Source organism: Pocillopora damicornis, chromosome 13 (assembly GCF_964200805.1).
Source record: "Pocillopora damicornis chromosome 13, jaPocDami1.2, whole genome shotgun sequence".
NCBI lineage: Eukaryota > Metazoa > Cnidaria > Anthozoa > Scleractinia > Pocilloporidae > Pocillopora > Pocillopora damicornis.
The window spans coordinates 6,843,828-6,864,547 of NC_142682.1; the positions used below are offsets into that span (position 1 = coordinate 6,843,828).

Sequence of the window (20,720 nt, forward strand, 5' to 3'; positions counted from 1 at the left end):
CCCACACACACACACCCACACCCCCACCCCCACAGGTATATAGTGAACAAGTTAATTATTGGTTATTAGCTTCAAACGCACAAAACAGTCCACCCTTTTATTTTCATGAAAGAAGCCAAATCTGTACTTACGAAACAGTTTGCTGATTGGTAACAGTTTCGTATGATAAAATTTTTTTAATTGAATTCACACCATAATGCTCTGTTTGTACGTGTAACAACAGGCATTTACTGAGTCTTTCATTTACAATCAGTACTAGCGCCTTTGTCTCGGTCGGTTTCAGTAAATTGCCAAGAGAAAACTGTATAAATGTCCTGGGAAAAAGTAATTAGAATGCAGGCGTCAAGTTGTGGCAGGTAATTCCTAAAGCAAGAGACTCAGTTTTATTGTCGTGAAGAGAATTTAATTTTCTTTCCATTCAAGCAGAAGACTGTTCCTCTTTCTTGTCGTGTTTACGGAAGGATGTGAGACACCTTAACTTCTCAAACGGTTTGGATTCTGCGGTGTACGGTTTATCCATTGTTCAGCTCATTGAAAGTGTCTGAAACTCTGAGAAACTAACACATTTTTTCTTTCTTTGAAGAGGAAAAGAAAATCTGCAAATGTGTTATAACTCAATGCAGCTAGTGATCGATGCAAACCAAATTATCGACAAGGAAAGCTTGCAGTTCAACCAATTTAGTTTCAGGAAAACAGAGGACAGAGAAGTAGATCACCGACAAGAAAGAGACACACTCTCACCTGTGCGATGAATTCTAGCAGAGCAGACAACAACTTTATTCCACCTGAATGCAGCATGTACAAAGCAGTGGGAGGGAAGCTATCCGATTCTGATACCCAAGCCAGAAACGTTCTTATCTTTATCGTAATCACCAACATCGTCATATCTCCCCTCACTGCTACTTTAAACATGTTATCGATGATAGCTGTGAAGACTAAAAGGCGCTTGAGGAAGCACAAGTCCAACATACTGCTTGCTTGTTTAGCGGTGACCGATTTCGCGGTGGGTGTGATTGTTCAACCAATGTTAATTGTCGTTTCAATCATCGACCTGGTTGGCGAAATAACGAGAGAATTGTGTTTATTACAGATTTCTACACAATTTATGACGAGTCTTCTAGTTAACTCGTCTCTTATCCACCTGGCTTTGGTGAGTGGAGAAAGATATTTAGCCACGAAGCACGTTTACGCCTATGCAAACGGACTTGTTACAGAGGTTCGCCTGCTGGTTGCTTCAGGACTGGCGTGGCTATTTTCCCTGATCTTGCACATTCCTCTTTTTGTTAAGATATCAGTTTTTTATGCCACAAACAACATTTTCATCGGAATTTCTCTCGCCATAATAACTTTCTGCCATGTAACCGTCTACCGCGAGGTTCGCAGACAGCAAAAGACACTTTCAACTCAACAAGTCACAGAAGAGGCAAGGCAGAAATTTCTGAAAGACAAGAAGGTTTTCAAACTGACAGCTACAATTGTTGCAGTGCTATTTTTCTGTTACTTACCAATAACCGTTGTTAGAATTGTATTAAACTGGTCAGGTTTCATGTCTATAAAAGTAAGGTTTATAATTTTATTCTTTTCCGTGTCGTTCACACTATTTAATTCATTCCTTAATCCACTTATTTACGCCATTAGGATACGACAATTTTGCGTAGCCTTCATCGAATTGTTATGTAGAACCACAAACTTAGCCGAATGTGAGGAAATGGAAAGGAACATGTTTGGATGGTCTAATGCTGTGGTAGTAATAGACAGAGAACAAAAACAAGAAGAAGAACATCATAATGAAGGACAGCAAATCTCGAACGTGAGCATGTAATGATGTTCTCCCAGGAAGAAAACATCACATCCGTACAGTTCATTACAACTAGAACTTCCATTTATTTTACTTTCATTTTAGAAATATACTGTCTTTGTTTCCTAGTAAATGATGAGCAACTTGAAAGTTTGAAGAGTCTGTCCACGAAAGGACCAGGTAAGCGTGACACATGCCATTTCACCGATTTCTCTCAAACGTTCACAGTTTAGGAAGCGTGAATACGAAAGCGATCTTCGCAGTAATGACTGTTAGTAATGAGGGTCACTAAGTTATTCAAGAATCCAAAGTAGTTCGGGCTCCCGGCTAATCCCTGGGGTATTAGAGCCAAAGCTAAGATTAGTTCGAAAAATGCAGTTCCAATCGATCTCTCTCGCTCTAACAGAATACGAGGGATTTTAATCTTACTGAGTCACATGGTTGTTTGAACCTTTAGGAATCAATTCTTAAAAGTTTGGGTAATTTGATACGACTCTGCCAATTTATGGCAGTTAATTATTAACCATGTCACGCAACTATTCCAAAAAAGAAAAAAATAAGGTTTTTTAATTGCAAATATCTCCAATGGGCAACATTGTATGTCGACAAACATTCCATCACAGGAAAGACCTGTCCTAAAATTACGTTTGCGAGTAAAAAAAATATTTGGCCTCTGTAAAATAATCGTGATCACATCCCTCTGAAATACGTGACCTCTGAGGTTAATTTATGCAATTTTTGGTCATAAACTGATGTTTATTCACTCAATTTCAATTTGAGAATGGGATCGCTGACGCTAGTTTTTGTGGTACTAATGTCTGAAAACAACAGATGTACAGCTGCCGATCTAAGGCGTCACTTATCGTAGAAATTCTGTGACACTGACACATTCTATTGGAAATATATATATATATATATATATATATATATATATATATATATATATATTATGAGAGGAAAAAAGGACGCAACTACATTTCCCGACAAGCCTGTTTCGTGAATCGCTTCACTCTTCAGGGGTTTAAACCCCTGAATTCACGACTTTTTGTCGATTCACGAAACAGGCTTGTCGGGAAATGTAGTTGCGTCCTTTTTTCCTCTCATAATATTTATTCTGCTCTGCTTCAACGTATTGAGCACTGTTCCACGCGAAAATCGACTTGCGGACTTCCTATATATATATATATATATATATATATATATATATATATATATATATATGTATATATCATATATTAACATTACCGAATTGAGTGATGAACATCGGCAGTTGACAGCGACTTTTGCCAAATGTACTTTACACAAATGAAACACTTTATGTACCTAGTATAATTTTACTCAATGTGCATATCTTTTTTTGTCTGTGGGAAGCTTTAGAAGACTCCATCTAATTTTAGGAAAATCACAGGAAAGTTGTTCTTGTTACATTTACAAATTGCGATGTGAAAATTGTCGACCACGATAGAAAATAAACCGGCAATGTAGCTGATAGCTGAACTATTGTTCTTGTGTTTGATTTTTTCGCTTTTTTATGTATGAATCCTGATGTCCAATGAGAACAAAAATGTAAACCACGCGTGGTTTGGATATCTTATCCAAAACACGTGTGATTTTCATCTTGGTTTTCATTAGGTTTCGAAACTCATGCACGTGACGAAGTTGGATTGCTAAGACAACTAATGAATGAATTATTAGTTTTAAAATAAGTGTCAAAAGTTTCATTTCCCGAATATTTTAGAATACGACAGTGTAGTGGTGCCTTCGTATCCCTTGTTAACAACTATTGGCAAACTGAACAAAGAGGATGGGAAAATGCGTCGGCAGAGCAGGTGTGGAAATATACCAAGTAATTCTTACAGCTCAAAACTCAGGAACGCAATAGGAGTTGTTTATGGCAAGGTTTTGTTGTAGTGGCGAGTAATTAATTTCCTTTGGACGTACCAAACCGGAATTTTCCTAGCCATGTTAACGGAAAGAGCTAGAACACCCACGCTTGAGTTTCCAAAAGAAAGTTTGGATTCTGCGTTGTTCGTTCATTCATTTTGTAGCTCATAAAACTGCATTCAAGTCGTGGAAACGGTCAGACGCTTCTTTTTCGGAAAATAAAAAAAATAAAGGGCGCAAATATCATATCATTCGGTGAGACCAGCGATAGTGATAACGGTCAAGAGCTCACAGTCCAACCGCTTAGTTTCAACAAAATAGAAGAAAGAGAGGTAGATCCGCAGCAAAAAGAGACAAAAGCTACACAAGCGATGACTTCGAGCCATGTAAGCAACGACATGACCCCTGCTGAATGCGGCGTCTACAGAGCAACGGGAGGAAAGCTTTCCGATTATTCGGACGCTCAAGCCGTTCGAATCTTCCTCTCGGTCACCTTCACGATCACATGTCCTCTTAGTGCTACTTTCAACTTATTAGTGATAATAGCTGTGAAAACTAAAAGACATTTGAGGGCCCACAAGTCCAACGTACTGCTTGCTTGCTTGGCGGTGACTGATTTAGCAGTGAGTGTGATTGTTCAACCAATGTTAATTACCCAGTCGAGTCTCAACTGGGCGGGTGGAACCACAAGCTCGAATGTATCGTGTGCTTTAAATTTGTGTGCACAATTTATTACAAGTGTTCTATGTGAATCGTCTCTTATCCACCTGATTTTGATAAGCGGAGAACGATATTTAGCCACGAAGCACCCTTACGCGTACAGCAACGGACTCGTCACAGAGGTACGTTTACTGGTTAGCTCAGGTCTGGCGTGGCTCCTTTCTCTGATCCTGCACATTCCTCTTTTTGTTCATAGATGAGTCTTTTATGCCACAAACATCATTTTTATGTGCATTTCTCTCGCTATCATAATTTTCTGTCATGTAACCGTCTACCGCGAGGTTTGCAGACATCAAAAGACACTTTCAACTCAACAAGTTACGGAAGAAGCAAGGCAGAAATTTCTGAGAGACAAGAAGGGTTTCAAGCTGACAGCTACAATCATTATATTGCTATTTTTCTGCTACTTGCCAGTAATCGTTTTTAGATTTGTTTTGAGCCAGTCAGGTTTCATGTCTTTAAAAGCAGGTTTCATCTTCGCATCCTTTTCTGTGTCTTTTGCAATATATAATTCATTCCTTAACCCGCTAATTTACGCCATTAGGAAACGACAATTTCGCGTAGCTTTCATCGAATTATTGTGCAGAAATACAAACTTAGCTGAAGCTCAGGAAATTGAGAAGAAAGTTTTTGGATCAGCAAATGCTGTGGGAGTTAGTAATGGACAGAGGAAAAAACAGGAAGAAGAAATTCAAAGTGAAGGAAGGCAAATCTCAAACTTGAACTTGTAATAATGTTTTCCTACTTTCCGTGAAAACTACATCCGACGAGTAAATTTTTAATTTCGTCGATTCCACCGAACTGCGTTGTCATAGTATGTAAAACGTGCCGGAAACAAAATGAGCATCTTTACTTACAATTTGAGCATCAAACACGCCAAAAATTAGTTTCTGATTTTTTTCCCTATATATAAAAATATTGTGCCTCTGCGTCCATGTTGAAATATTTATTCTAATACTCATCTGATCTATTGTACTCTTTCTATGAGCGGAGAAGTAATGTTATAACCTGAATTAGAAAAGTTAGAGCGCAAATTTTTTTTTTCTGGCCTTATTTCCACTACTGCCTAAATCGTGTTCATTACTGCGAATATCCCTCTCATATTCAAATTTTGAATATTCACATTTTGAACAGTTAAATATATCATTGTAAAGCTGTTTGAAAAACGCGTCTAGCAGCACTTAACTCTGAGAAATTGTTTAAGTTTTCAATTTGACGGATTTGCCTGCGGGTCGATTTATCTCTTTGCTCAAAACGAAAGCTACAGACTCGTGTTTTTGGGTGAAAAGGGAATTTTGATTTTGTGCTCCAAGCGTAATCACTGTGTGGCATAATAAAAGAGGGTTTTACCTTTGTAAAAAAACTAATTATGCGTATTTGCCTAAATAGGGATACAACATTTAAATAAACATGCAGCAAACATTCGTAGCCAAAGGAAACTCCATCCGATGGTGTGCGGATAAAATCTCAATACTCACTCTAATATTCACTCCTCTCACTTAAAAGACCTCTCACCCTCCCCTTCCCCCCCTCCCCATCAACCCAGTCTTTTGTTTATATTTACTTCACTTTTCTTGGATTTGTTTTGTTCAGGTAGCCATGACCGTTGAGTGTGTCCGTCTTTGAAAACGACAGAGTTTAGTAAAAGCAATAGAACGGATCTGAAAGGAAACAAAAGAAGAAATTTCACCTGCACTTTTAACAAACTGAAAAACTAATTTCATGCTTGAGATATTAGCCAAATTTAGTTTACGGAGTATTCTATTTAGGTCGATAAAATTTCAATTAGACTTTTGAAAGGGAATTTTCTCGACGTTTTCTTTGTTCCATTTACGAGAAAGTATGGCTGTGTGCACCAATCATAACATGTTACACCTTTCAGTTTTTCTAAAAAATTTAAATACCTTATTCCATTCTGTACTTAATGAAGTGTGATCTATTCTTGGAAAAGGTCTTCATTTCGTTGTTGACACGGCTAGTGGTGCATGATAAAAAGCATCCGCTTTTGCTTTCCACCTTATAACCGAAATTGAGATTTCCTTGGACCTTTGAATTCGCTTTTGTCCTTAACTTTCCTTGAATGGTGAAAATTTCAGATAACTTGTTAATTTGATAGAAATGCAGTCATTCGTTGAGTTGTTTAAAAGTCATGAAATTCAGATCATAGTGCATGTCGCAGCAGTTAGCTTTAATTTTATATTTTAGATGGTAAACAAAAACTAAATCTCCATAAGATTCTTTATCAACACAAGAAAGCAGTACAAATTTGTCGAAATATTCTCTAATATCGAACGCTTGTGCCCTTAATGAGATTGGAAGTTACAATCATTACGTTACGTTGTATCTTTAAAAACTATTTGTTTTATATATACAGCTATAAGCAGCGGATATGATTTGTTCTTTAGCGCTGTGCAACAAAAACCATCAGAACAACGCTCAAAATTTCAGTTCTGGGTTGCATTTACACAAAGTTCGTCATTTTAAAAATGAAAAATCCTTGAGCGGCCATAGCATCCACAACCGGTCGATCTACAACTTTTGAGCTGACTCCAGCAACAACCAGTGCGTTTTCGGGGCCATTGGGAACAGAAGTCGTCTGTAATTTTTGAGGATCTGCACTCAAGACCAGTTTTCCCGTGCTTTTATCAAATTCTAACCTTTCTTGCGTGGAATTGTCGCTGCGTGAAGTAGTATGGCTAGCCTGTCGCTGCTGCTGCGTCGAAAAGTTCCCGCCGAACGGTACGAACCCTTCATGCTTCGGATCTTCTCTATGTCGAAAGTTATCAGGATTCCAGCGCCTAAAAGGAAATCTTTGCTTGTCTTCCATTTTGAATTTCCGTTCTCAAGAAGCGTTTTGTTCGAATACTTAGCAATAAATACCAATAGTGAGAGCGGGCTGGAACTGTTATGTCCGCATGACAGAAATAAACCATTAACACGCACGCGCATTTACGGCTTGAACCATTTGACAGGTAACGAGTGGTACGCCCAGCGATGCCAGTGTCCAATAAGATCGTTTTCATCTTGGAGTGTCGTTTACTCTAACTGCAAAGGTGGAGTCTAGTCATTTAATTATGAGCTTGAATAAGTTTAAATAATGAATTGAAAGAATACAGTTATTTCTCTGGGACCTACTTTAATGGTTACATAAGATATAAGGAACAAATTTCACCTTAGTTAATAACACATGGCTTCTTTTCAGGCTAACAGTGGAAGCGTCAGTCTTAGGGACTCTTGACGGTGGCCAATCAACTCAGTTGGTAAAACCAAATTATCTCGTTTTATCCTTCCTAACTTCCCACCGACGCAGGACCATAGTTTCATTAGAAACTTACCTCCTTTGTCCTTTTCTTTTAACTTCGAAGACATTGATATATGTCTACCTAGTAACCTTACGTAATATAGGTTATGAAAAAACCCTTATTTGGGCATCCTGGAGTGGTTTGGTAAAAAGAAAACAGGTCAAGATCGATCGTGGTGAAACCTGCAATGTTATGATGGCGCCATTTTTAGCTTGCGGCAATGTTGGGACAGAGTCATCCACCCTTGACTCAAAGGAAAAAAATCATTACGTGGACTTTTTAATGACTCCAGTAAATTAAAATAAAATAAAAAACAGCTTAAGTCAATATTTGAATATGTCATCGACATAAAAACTCTACATTTATAAAAAGTAAAAGCTTTTGTCGTGCGACAATGTAATTTTTAGCAAAAGCTTGTTACACGAAGTCTCTGAATGTTTCATCACGACATTCAATACATATTGTTATAATTAGTGATTCGATTTAGGATTCACGGTGTTTACAATTTCTTTTGTCTCCTTTTCTGAGAAAGAACGACATTTTGCACTCAGTGATTATATACATCTTCCGGTTGTTCCCGGAAATTTAAGTTTTGACGATGTGAGTAGATCTTTTGTTGGCACTTGCTCACGCAATATCTGACCCGTTACGGATCAAAGACATATTTCCACTTTCTTCGTATGAACATCACATGATTGCCAAATGACACGAAACTGATGGCCTAAGAGACCTATTCTTGCCTATTGCGTTTAGTTTTTTAGGAGGTTTAGAGGTCGGGTGGTATGTCGCATTAAATTTCTTTTCATCTCTTCTTGGAATTCTCCCCTCGTCCTATTGATTACATAAAGATTTCTAAGAAATTCATTTGTTGAGTGGTTGAAGGAACTATCAATTCGAAAGGTCAGTGATACTGTTGTTAGCGTTCTGTGCTTCAAAACAAAGAGACGTATCTGCAATAACTTCGTAGCAATTTTCTTTAATTCAATAAATGAAGCATTTATATAGCGCATCCTTCAGATCAGTATGCTCTAGTACACTTTACAACACTTAAAAAGCCTGGGGAGTAGAGCTGTTTACAATTTTGCAGAAAATTAAAAAGCATCGCTTTGCCATTGCACAGCGTTACGTTCTAGCAAAGCACATCAAGTTTCCGTTCAATTTGGTTCAATACGCTTTTATGCAGGGTACGTTGAAAGGCGGGCACAAAATTACAATCTGCCTTTTGACAAATTATCTCAGCACTACGTTTTGCACTAAATAGTCTACATGACACATGCCTAATTCTGCTGCTACTGTGGACACTTCATACCATGAAGGCAACCCTGATTTCTGACTAGTAGTTCCTAGCTGCGTTTAAAAAACATTCATCATCTTCAAATAGAAAAATCCTTGAGCAGCCATGGCATCCACAACCGGTCGATCTGGAACTGGTGCTCGGACTTCGAGAACAGCCACGGCACTTTCGTGAACAGAAGCTGCTTGTGGTGCTTGTGGATTCCTGCAAACTACGAGTTTCCCAGTGTCTTTATCAAATTCTAACCTTTCTTGCGCCGAATCGTCTTGACGTCTATTGTTGTAGTTAACTGGCTGCTGCTGTGTTGAAGGGATCCTACCGAAACGTTCTTGAGAAGAATTATCTTGGCGTCGATTGCTGTAATTGACCGGCTGATGGCGTGCAGTTGCCCTTCCCTCCGTCCGCTGTGAACTTTCAAACCCGGAGTCTGTTAGCCTCCTAGGTGGAAACTTCTCCCTGCCTTCCATGAAGAATCTTCGAAAACAAGAAGTGCTATACTTGAAATCCTACAGAGGCTGACCGCCTTCGAGACCGAGTTTGTTGTTTCAACGCACGCAAGATGTGAAAGCGGAAATCTCTGCGCATGCGTATTTGCGTCGACATATTCCTAGAAACATTGTGTTTTAAAGTGCAACTTATTTAAAATCTACATAGACATTTTAAGGCTTCTACAGCTTGATACAATTTTGGATTTGTAAACCCATTCTGTAGCGATTGCAAGAATGTTCTGGCGAGGAACGGTTTGAATACGACAAATGTTTTAAGTTATTTTATGCTCCCCAAAATATAATAGAAATATAACCTAGAATTCTTTAGAATGTTTATTACGTTTTCGTACGAAAATAAAAAATTTGAGTTATTTATTGTTAGAGAAAACGTCTGGCTGGTCCTTGTTACTTTCTTGAAGGTAAATTTCGTTTGGGAATGAAAATAATCGTTACTCTTCTTAGACGGATATCGACAGAAATGTCTTAAGAATAGATTCTTATAATCTATTTCAGTTTTCAGTCTTAATCGAGTGCAAAACAGTCGGTCAGGTAGTCCTGACGAATTACTCAAAAGCGAAATTCTACACTCATCCCTAGCCTTAGCGAGATGACAAAGCGGTTAGGTATGACTAAATGATACCGTAAATAGATTGTTGTATCAAGTTCTGCACTTGAATCTTGAACTAAATTTCTTACAGAGAGCCAACGACCAGATAAGTAAAGGCTGTTTATTATTTACTTTAAAGTATCAACGAGGCGACCTCACGCTGTATATTTTCATTTACGTAAAAATTTTCAGGTTTGGCCGGTGTCTTGCTGAATTAAAAGAAATATGGGACACTCGATATTGAAATGGCTGCATTCTTTAGATACGTGTCTGTTCGTGTTGTTGAAAGGTTGGACTACCACGAGCATTAGGATCATCGACTTCTAACTCCGGTATTCCGCTTTCTTTTTCTTCTTTTTCAGTGTTATCATTCATTCTTTGACTAAATACGTTGCGACCTTGCAGGTAATGCATTTCAAGTGACTCAAAATCTGCGGAGCCTTTTTTATAAAGGTGTGGATGGATAGCAACTGATTCATTGTCTACCTTGTAAACCAGAATTAAAAGACCTCCGTCGGGATACTCTCGATGCATGTAGCTCGAGTCTTTGTCAGATGGTCTCTCACACTCTCCTGGGTTAAGAATATATTTTCCTAAGGGGTTATCTTGAGCCAAGTTTCCTCGGGTTTGCAAGTTGTAGGTTCCGCTCTTGCTGTTAGGTTCTCGGACTAGATGCAAAACAGGCATGCCGCGACTCGTCCATAAACCAAGCAATTCTCCCTCCATTTTATTCCCTTTAGATTGTAACAGCTTCTTCTCAATCATCTCTTTGTCTTCTTTAAACATGTAAGCGTATGCTTTGTTCTCGTAGCTTTCGTTGCCAGGCGGTTGTTCCGATCCCCAACTTTTAGGTGTCCTCTTGTGTTCATGAGCAGTGGTACTCCTATCTTCGTCTCTCTCAATATTTTCCTTTATGACATCTATTTTCCTGAAGGGGCTACATGGACTGCTAAGTTGTCTGATCAATCCTTTTTCGTAGGTAGTCTGTCCTTGTCTGTAAAGGTAAGGCGAAAGTGTGACATCTCCAGATGGAAGAATATTGGCGATGATCAGGATAAACCCACGTGCTCCTCTAGGAAAGTTCCGAATAACGGTCGAAGAATCTCCTGAGCTCGGCTCCGATAAACGCAATTTGTGGTGGGAATGCCACTCTCCGATGTGACAAAGGAGAAACCGCTCGGTGAGCAGCCTTCCAACACGCTCTAAATAGGGAATACTCTGGTAGAACGACACTTCTGTGCGAGTGCAGCCAATGGCAGGACCAAGCACAACGTGCAAGACTGGTTCTTCGTCGTTATTCCACAAACCAAACAGATTGCCGCCTGTCTCTTTTTCCGGGTGAAGCTTCACTAGCTCTTTCATCATTTGAATATCTTCTTCGAACATGTGAACGTGAAATTGCCTTCCATGATTTGCCCCCATGTTTTGTCTCTTAATCCAAGGTTCTTAAAGCCGAAATATATCTTTACCCGACACCAAAGGTATAACCACAGCTAAGCTTAGTTGCGTTACATATGTATGAAGACCCCAATCACCTGAATCTTTCCAAGAAACGTTGTTCTTAAAATAAACCTAATCGTGAATATTCAGGGTATTTACGATTATAACTAGTTATTTCAAATAAGTTATCAACACGTGTCAACTCCCCCTCTTGGACTTCTATATATTTATATATTTTTTACACTTATATATAAATGTGAATTGTGGCGGAGTGACGGCTTGCGAGTATCAGTTTTCTTCCGGCTTTTCTCAGAAATGTCGATTTGTTTTGTTTATGTCAAGCAGGTCACAGCGAATATTCAACAGCCGTTTCAGAGAAAATCGATGAGCTGGAACGTATTTATCAGTTAAATAAAAAGGATTTGGCGATATTGCCACTAGAAATGGAAGCGGGAGTGTAAATTGATATCCATGGTCGTTAGCCAGCGCCAAACAGAAGATTTGAGGATTACTCAACAGCTATGAAAACCACAAAAATAAAATTACTTCGATTCTCATTTTGCGTAACTTTATTCCAGCATTTATTGGAATTCAAAAAACAGTATTAATGACTGAGAGTGAATGATTTTCGATAATGGACTTTATACAAGGATATTAATGATAATATTGAAGGATAGGAAAATGGTAAAGGTGAAAATTAAAGTAGTTTTGTTTTCTCAGTTAGCTCGATCTATGACTAAACACTCAATAGATTGTGAATTAAATTCACGAATCTTCTGTCGTTTTTTGCGGTTGTAATCATTCTTATATCTAATCAAATGGTTACATCTAACAATTACGGTATGTACAAAGATTCCTCATGAATATAAGGGAGATAAATTCCCGAACAGCACATAAAATGCTTTTTTTTGTGACTATTATTTTATCAATGTTTACTTTAGGCTTCGTCTTTTACATAAGACACTGTCCCTTCGAAAGTGACAAATAAACTGAACTAAGAAAGATGCGTTTTGACTTAATATGTTTTTCGAAAGCTAAATGAACTTTCTTCCCCTCGGTGCATATTGAAATAGCTGCTCTTCGGCAGCTGGGAGCAAAGCGCGTTTGATGTCCCTCTGCTCTATGTTACTCATGATCTGTGTTACATTTGAAAATAATTATCGTTGCATTTTTAATTGACTCTGTTGTTGAACGTTTACCTCCGTAGTAAAGGGCCCGTAAATGGGCTATGCAATTCATACGTATAATGCTTTGGATTTGGAAGCACCCCTCCGAGAAGTTTGACCTCGGGACCTTCTCCCACGGGGGATGTTGGAGGACGGCCGAGGATAAGGGAGTTCTGGACAACGTGAGTTTTCCCTGACTTCACTTTCTTGTCTTCCTTCCTTCATGCTTTTTTTTATCTTCTCGATTTTGCTGAAGGGACTTTCAATGCGGAGATGTTCTATTGTCCCCTTTCTATCAAAGCTATATATGGATCTCTCTGTGTAAAGATACGGTGACAGTTTCACAGAACCAGATCGCTCGATGTTGCCAATGATCAGTAGAAAGCCGTGTGTCCCTCTAGGGTAGTGTCTTATCACAGTCGTCGAATCACCTTGGCTTGGTTGGAAAAGTTGCAGCTGATGATGGGAGTGCCATTCTCCAATGTGGCACAACAAATAGTCTTGAGTAAGAAGGTTGCCATTTCTATGCAGATAGGGAATATCTTGATAAAAAGAGGTGCCGGTCCGTTTGCAGTTCTGACCTGGTCCAAGAACAACATGTATAACTGCGTCACCATTGGAGGTCCACAAGCCAAACAGGTCTCCTCCAGTCTCTAGATGAGGGTATGCACGAACATACTTTTCCATTCTCTCGATATCTTCTTCAAACATAAAAACCTTGAAATCATGAGATGGGTACGAAAACAACGTGTTTCCCCACTGCGTACCTGATGAATATTCATCACTGCTTCGAAGCCTCCTTTCTCCAATATCCACATGCCTTGGAAAAGCTCCACTTGTGTGATGATTTTCTCCATCGTGATCTTTTTGAAGGTATGTAGAGCCTGGGTTATATCCAGAGGGAGACCATTCCATGTCTTCTTCCCCCTCAATACCATCGTCCGAACGACTGCGTGCATCGATGGTCCTAAATGGGCTTTCAGTTTTCAGAAATTCAACGCCAAGGGCTCTCGTTAAACGACCTCTTTGCAAGTTGACGATATATGGCTGAAGCGTGACTTCTCGTCTTGACCGGTCGATAATAACTTTCATTTGAAGAAATCTTCCCTTTGTACTATGGCTGCAATTTGCGACGTCTCTCTGACGCCATCCTGAGCTAAAATACTTTGAAAAATGGTCATAATACCAATTACCGATATGCGAAAGCGAAGGATTCTTTTTAACTTCGCAGGAATGCTCTAATGAAACGATGTGGATCACAGGTTCACCATCGTTAGTCCACAAACCAAACAGATTTCCACTGGCCTCTCGCTCGGAATTGGAAAGAATAAGCTTCTTAATGGCAGCATGTTCCCTCTGGAAAATGTAAAGCTTCTCCTTAGAAGTAGCCATACCTTTTTAAAGAACGAGAAGACTAAAACACGGAGTCGCATCGAGCGCCGGAAAGCGTTGTTTACAGCAAGATGTCTTTTTACTCATGCGCAACGTGTCAGTTGATTTCTGGGAATCTCGGATGCTAATTAATCTGGTTCCGTGGTCCGAAATCCACTTTGAATAGAAATAATTTCAATTAGGCTATGGATAGTAATTTACTAAATGAAATCTAAGGAAGTTTATAACTAATTTTCCAGATTGTGACAGTCAATAGAGACTTTTTGTTCTAAATTTGTCAGTAGCGAGGGTCGGGAAGTTTGCTGTAAAAACTTACCTTTCCTTACCGCGGCCCGATTTTCGTTGAAAGGTCAATATATTTGAGTTGAAAGGGGAATGAAGTTCCTTAGTGATTCAGCATTTATCCTCAACAAGGCACGGGTTTTAACTCGTTAGTCATATTGCCAAACAGATTTTAGTTTTGAAAGGTCATAGAAAATGGCTTAAGAATTTAAATTTAAAGTTGAATATTCCGTTGTTGCGGCGAGGCTTACGTGGCTTGGGTAATAATCTGTCTTCTTCACAGCTGTTTTTCAGACTTGATTATTAAATGCCTTCTCTGATAGACACTATCGAGCCATTGAGACGTTTCGAATTACGCACCGAACAAATCGGTAAATCTAAATCGTCTGAAACTAGCAATGTTTATAAATTTAATTTCAGTTAAGCTTACCCTGCCTGAGTCACAGCTTTGGAAAAAAAGAAAAAAATATGCCAAGTTATTCTTTGCGTTCAGAAGCAAATCTTCCAAACAGTTTGTCTTTTGGTCCCCAGCTCATTTTGTTTTCTTATTTTGCTTTCTTTGGAAAGGGCATTTCAGTGAGACTTGTATGTAAGGTATGACCTTTCCGCATTTCTGAGAAAAAGGTTAGGTGACGTCAACATTTTAAAAAGTGATCCAATCAGAGAGAGATTTCTGGTCGAGTGGCCGACAGAAGTCACGCCATGGATGTCTTCTAATAAGGACTTAATATTGTTTACAGTTCTATAGTGTATCAGCCACTGGCCATCAGAAAAGCTCGATCAGTCTAGACCTCAACTTGCAGGATGGCATCTCAAGTACCCACTCTCGACGTTTTCATGGCGAATCCCGACAAATTTCCTGACCATCAACTTATAATGACTGATGCAGGGAAGTTCGTAGTTGTCCTGACGGCAGAGGCTAGGACGAGAAATGATAGGAATGTTTTTAGCGGGATTTACAAGCCTGAGTCTGGTGGATTCTTCCATTGGATTTCCTCCTACACAGATTTCAATTGAATGATTCAGACTTAGTGCACTCTTGACGTCTAAACTTTTGGAGAGGAGCTCAATATTTACCGCTTCGAAGGGCACGAAGGCAGCGCATGTGACAGAGTATGTGACGAAGGACACGATTTACGTACTGCTTTTAAAAGCGTTCAGTGCAAAACACCCGTGTAGACATTTTGTCCGCTCAAGAACTTGTTTTTTTTCCTGTGTGTAGTACTAGCTTTGTTGTTTACTATTCAGAGATGTGGATTTGTTCTAAAATCGCACGACCGCGCGTTCTCAGGGAGGAAAAAAGGTTTTGAAATTGTCTTTCGAACGGCTTTATATAATGAAATTATCATAACGTGGAACGTTTTATATTCCTTTATCTTTGACTTCTCGCCGATGAAAATCGAGCGTCGTCTATTTTCATCTAAATTTTTGCCACCTAAAATGATGGGCATCAATTGAAGTTCCATGCTCCGGTGCTTTAATTGTTCCCCTCTTTTTCAAAAGAAGGCATATTTCTGAGAAATGACTTAAAACTTATATTCAACGGCCAAAAGCTGTGTTTCCTGGAAACGATTAGGCAGTAGCATATAACTGAAATATTTTCAATGTATGTCACATCGAAGAAATGATTTGCTGTGAATTAACAGTCTATTGACAGAGGGTAGAGTTTACGAATTATTCCCTTTTCCTGAGAAATGAAGGATAGCTTTAGATTGATTAATGGTGGTGAAAATTACGAACTGCTTTCAAAATATTGCTATAACATATGTCCAGAAATAGTTGTCCTCTAAACAACGCGTGAATCGTGATTATTTTCCGAAACATTGATTGGTTGTTGTTGTTGTTTCTTTAACAGTTCGCGACCTTGATCAATTCTAATAACACACGATTCCGTGATCCGTTTATGATTGGATATTAATTGTAGCAGGGTACTGAGGTACTATTGGGAGAGGAAATCCATAGAATCACCTTACAACGTTCTCATAATCCTCCTAAGATAGTCACTATTAAAAAAAAATGTTAATTACTCACACCATTCAACTCTTAACGATTCTCTATATTTCTGAACCTAAGAAACAGCTTCCCTAATTATTTGTGTTCTAGAATCAAACGGTTATATATTGCCCGTCATGCCCCGTTTATACAGATTGACCGGCGAATGACTCCCGTGATATTTGTCCTAACAGTCTAAAAGATTAAGAAGAGAGATAATCTGCAATGCGTTGAGGAACTGTGAACTCAAAGTACTAGTATTGATTCTGTAAGATAACCATAGGATAAATTTTACTTGAGAGATTGTTCTTAGTTTTTCCGAGTGGATCCGCTCTAAGTGACCGTTCAATGCAGGTGGAAGGCAATACCGGCCAACAGGCCGTTGGGACTCAGTCAAGGGCAAGAAAATATCAAATGTTGATATTCTCTCGGTCAAGGGTGACCACGACCGCCTAATAAAGGTAACCTCTAAATAGAAGTGAAAATGACGGTACCTAACGCGAAAAAATTCCGTGATTTTCACAACTGACCGTTTAACACAAGGTGACCGCTAAATACGGTGCCGCTTGATACAGGTTCGATTATATCTATAATAATGACCCTTTTGTCACACCTTTGCAAAGAACTTTTGAAATATCATCATTCGGAAATACTATATGAAGTCGAAGGACTAGTTTCTAAAACGGAGGTGAATTCAATTTTTGTTAGTTTCACCGAGGCTGCGTTCATTCGATGAGGAAATTTAAGTTTAATCTAGTTCCATCAGTTCATCGTTATTGTCATTGCTTGATTCCATGCGTGATTCAGTGGACTGAGAGGAAGCCTCTGCTATTTGAGGTAAGCAAGGATGTTGGGAGCACTGGGCCATACCACTTTGGAAATTTGAGCCTTGTCCTCTTCCTTCGCTTATTCCTCGAGCGTTGAACTGATCGGAAGTCCTTGGTATTTGAGGTAAGCGATTGTAATGGGAATACTGAATCATACCACTTTGGAAATTTGACCATGTTTCTTGTCCTTCGCTTATTGTTCGAGCAATTTCTGTAGCTTTTTTGAAGGCATTCCGTGAAGGTAAGGAAACTAGTTGTCCTTTTTGATAAAAATCATATTGTGATCTTGCCGTGTAAAGGTAAGGCGACAGAAGCACAGTGTCTGGTGACAAAATGTTGGCAATAATCAAAAGAAAGCCACATGTCCCGTGGGGATAATGTCTGATGACAGTGGACGAGTCGCCATGACTTGGCTCGTAAAGGTGCAGTTGATGATGTGAGTGCCATTCCCCAATGTGACACAGCATGTACTTTGTAGTTAGCAACTCGCCTTTTTCCTGGAGGTAAGGAATATCTTGATAGAATGAAGTTGCTGTCCTCTTGCAGTTCTTACCAGGACCTAGTACCATATGAAGCACTGCATCGCCATCAGATGTCCACAGACCAAAAAGATCTCCACCCGTCTCAACGTTAGGGTAACGGAGAACAAGGTCTTTCATCATCTCAAAGTCTTCTTGGAAAAGGTATACCTTTAATTCACGCGGGTTGCACGCAAAGCCCGTCTCGAATCTGTTAAACTCAGGGACTGCCAGGTCACAACATGGTTGTCTTTCACCGTGATCGGTGTCTTCACATCGGTCGTCCTTGTCAGTAAATTTCTCTCCTTTCATGGCTCCTTTTCGATCGAGGACTTCAATTTCCATTTTTCTTGGGAAAGAACTTTTATCGGATAGAAAGAAAGCTGACGGCATAAACTGGTCTTCTTCCCGCTCTAACATTAGAAACACAGAGCTTCTTTTATCTGGCTGTGGGCTTTTCATTTCGCTTCTGATGTTTTCGCAAACACTCATGTACTTCCATCTGCCAACACACTCCAGGTACCGGGCTTCTGAAGAAATTTCGATTTCTGTGGCTGAGTTTTTGTTGTTGGTTACTCTGTGCAAGACAGGCTCGCCATCGTTTGTCCATAAACCGTATAAATATCCCCCGGCCTCTGCATCTGGGTGACAACCAACAACATCCCTAATCATTTGCAGGTGATCATGGAACATATACAGCTTTAGGTAGGGATCACTGTTTTCGCGAAAGGTTTCGGGGCTCTTCGAGGTGATTTTGTCCGATGTTTGATTTTCATAACTTTCTCTTTGGTCGAGGGCTTCCGTTTCCTTTCTATTCCCTTCTACTCTCTGTTTCGTAGCTGAGCCCGCTCTGTTTATGTTGTCCTCCCAAAAACTGCCTCTGTCGATGAGGGAGTCAATAATACTCGCTATGTCGTCATCTTCTTTGAATATACTATGTCTAGGAAGTACATCCGCAATTTCTCCTCTCGTCGTGGTTGAAAATCGTGATAGAAAATAAGGATTTAGTTCCACTTTTGAAGACTGATCATCACAACTTGCCAGTATGAGTAGAAAATCCCTCATTCCAGTCCCTTTAAAGAGCGCGTTTTGGCCAACCGTCGCTATTATTTCCGCTTCAGTTGGCTTTGAACGAGGCATATACTGCCATTTTCCTAAATAACTCAAGCGAAACTTACTTCTCAGTCTGGCGCCAAGATCCTCAATTCTCGAGTCGTTGGACGCGTTATTTGATGGGAACACTTCCTGAGGCGATCTTACAGTTTCTCTTCCCTGACCAGTGACTATGTGAAGAACAGATTCACGGTCGTTTGTCCACAGACCAAACAGATCTCCGCCTGTTCTTCTTGTCGGGCGACAGCGAACAAGGTCTAAAATCATATCACAATCGTCTTTAAAGAGGTAAACTCTTGGGTTTGTGTTATCACCAGATGCCATTGCTGCTTACTTCGAGCATAAATCCTCAGACTATTACTGCGCTCAAATCACTTTCAAGCAACGCTTTACTGACTTTTGTATACAAATGATATATGCGCATTTACCAAATGACTTAAGCTCTTCCGAGAAAAGGGTATATTTTGGTTTCAATGTCGTTCAAGGTCATTTATGTTCAATCCAGAATCTGTAAAGAAGTTTAAAGCAATTGCGACCTAGAAACGTTACTTTCGATCACGGACATGTTAACAATAAAACAAAAGTTTCATTTTTGATTGTTACCTCAGTTTCGACTAACGACGTTTTTAACACCATCATTGTTATTCTTAAGTGTTCCGCGTTTTCCGGGAAATGTTTTTTACGTTTACAACAATGATATCTTCCTTTTGCGTGACAGCTAACAATGAGTTTCTCGGAAAAAAAATTTCACTGCAAGGAATATAATTTTATTTATCACGTTTTCTGGGAATTGTTTTTGAAGTTTACAACAGTGATGTCTCTGTTTTGTGCGACAGCTGCCAAACATTCGGAGAATCTTTCACTGACAGAAAATATAATGTCAGTCATCGCCTGATATGCAAATAACAAAAATTCAAAATTGCATATGTATTATAGCCTTCACATGGCATACATTTCCATCTACGTGGGGTCCTTTATATGTCTCTTGTAATGAATCATGCAATTCTTTGCCTATAAAAGTTTTTATGTGATCAAATTATTTAAAAAGAACGACTCTCCCAAGCAAACCATCCACTGGAAGCCATGCCTTCTATGACCTGTCTGTCCCCTGATGAGTCTGGCTCACTTTCCACGGTCAGTGTTCCAGTCTGCAGATCAAACACCAGCTTTTCTTTCTTTCCAACATCTCCTCCTTTAGCGATAACTTTAAGACGGCTCGCCACAACTTCTGATTTCACTGCATTTGTCACGCCATCCTCCCCTTTCACTTCTTCGTCTTTCTTGATTACAAACCTAAAGTCGAATTCTCTTGCATCCTGTGCGTTCTTTTTCTCTGTTTGGTCCATTGCGTTACGATTCTGACAGCTTAGAGAAACTAAGGAAAATTTTGTCAAGGAAATATATTATATAACATTTAATAGATATGTAACTGCTAAAGGGGTAAAGCACTTCCGCTTTGCTATGCAAAATATTATTTTTCATTGACAATTGGTTTGGAGAACTTTAGTCACGCAATACGCCTACAGAGTCCTTTCTAAGAAAAATATAGACATGACGTCATTTTGACAACTAGTTAAATGAGAAAACAACCTGAAACCGAAAGTGAGCGACGCTGTAACATCGCAAAGCGACAGGAACCATTATCATCTACGCGAAGAACCGAAAAACTTACCGAAAGCTGATCTAGAATATGTCGTCAAATCCTCAACGCATTCAGCAGCACCTTGAGAACAGAGGAAGCGGCTCTGAGGCGCTGGTTTTCGACCCTGCTACCGGAAAATTGATGGTAAAGTCGCAACAAGAAGCCCAAAACTCCGATCGTACGGTTATGCTGGACATGAACAAGAGTGGATCTGGAGGCTTCTTTAACAACACTGTATACGCCTTCCACTTGCGA

The 20,720-nt window shown here is 39.4% G+C and overlaps 3 protein-coding genes, 1 long non-coding RNA gene and 1 pseudogene across 4 annotated transcripts; 2 read left to right on the top strand and 3 right to left on the bottom strand.

The window, feature by feature from the left end:
• The first annotated feature begins 27 nt into the window (after positions 1-27).
• LOC149035242 (adenosine receptor A3-like) lies at positions 28-2,578 on the top strand. Its single transcript, XM_089191726.1, has one exon. The coding sequence runs from the start codon at positions 749-751 to the stop codon at positions 1,820-1,822; it is 1,074 nt and encodes a 357-aa protein (XP_089047852.1). The 5' UTR covers positions 28-748; the 3' UTR covers positions 1,823-2,578.
• Positions 2,579-3,546: 968 nt separating this feature from the next.
• On the top strand, positions 3,547-5,536 carry LOC113675585 (histamine H2 receptor-like; annotated as a pseudogene).
• Positions 5,537-6,506: 970 nt separating this feature from the next.
• Positions 6,507-8,540, bottom strand: LOC149035243 (uncharacterized). Its single transcript, XR_016182589.1, has 2 exons — positions 7,575-8,540; positions 6,507-7,447 (listed from the first exon to the last, which is right to left on the bottom strand). It is a non-coding gene; the product is annotated as an uncharacterized LOC149035243 (long non-coding RNA).
• A 115-nt stretch (positions 8,541-8,655) lies between these two features.
• Positions 8,656-11,989, bottom strand: LOC113675596 (uncharacterized). Its single transcript, XM_027192188.2, has one exon. The coding sequence runs from the start codon at positions 11,513-11,515 to the stop codon at positions 10,352-10,354; it is 1,164 nt and encodes a 387-aa protein (XP_027047989.2). The 5' UTR covers positions 11,516-11,989; the 3' UTR covers positions 8,656-10,351.
• Positions 11,990-12,090: 101 nt separating this feature from the next.
• Positions 12,091-19,156, bottom strand: LOC113664712 (uncharacterized). The gene is made up of 2 exons (XM_089192484.1): positions 17,116-19,156; positions 12,091-14,093 (listed from the first exon to the last, which is right to left on the bottom strand). The coding sequence occupies exons 1-2, from the start codon at positions 19,145-19,147 to the stop codon at positions 12,769-12,771; spliced, it is 3,357 nt and encodes a 1,118-aa protein (XP_089048610.1). The 5' UTR covers positions 19,148-19,156; the 3' UTR covers positions 12,091-12,768.
• Positions 19,157-20,720: the final 1,564 nt, after the last annotated feature.

Excerpts from the sequence above, each read along its gene's own strand:
- LOC113675596 (XM_027192188.2), bottom strand. The coding sequence starts at position 11,515 with ATGGGGGCAAATCATGGAAGGCAATTTCACGTTCACATGTTCGAAGAA.
- LOC113664712 (XM_089192484.1), bottom strand. The coding sequence starts at position 19,147 with ATGGCATCTGGTGATAACACAAACCCAAGAGTTTACCTCTTTAAAGAC. Across the intron at positions 14,094-17,115 it reads TGAACTGATGGAACTAGATT|GTATGGCTACTTCTAAGGAG; the intron begins AAACTTAAATTT and ends TTCTTTAAAAAG.
- LOC149035242 (XM_089191726.1), top strand. The coding sequence starts at position 749 with ATGAATTCTAGCAGAGCAGACAACAACTTTATTCCACCTGAATGCAGC.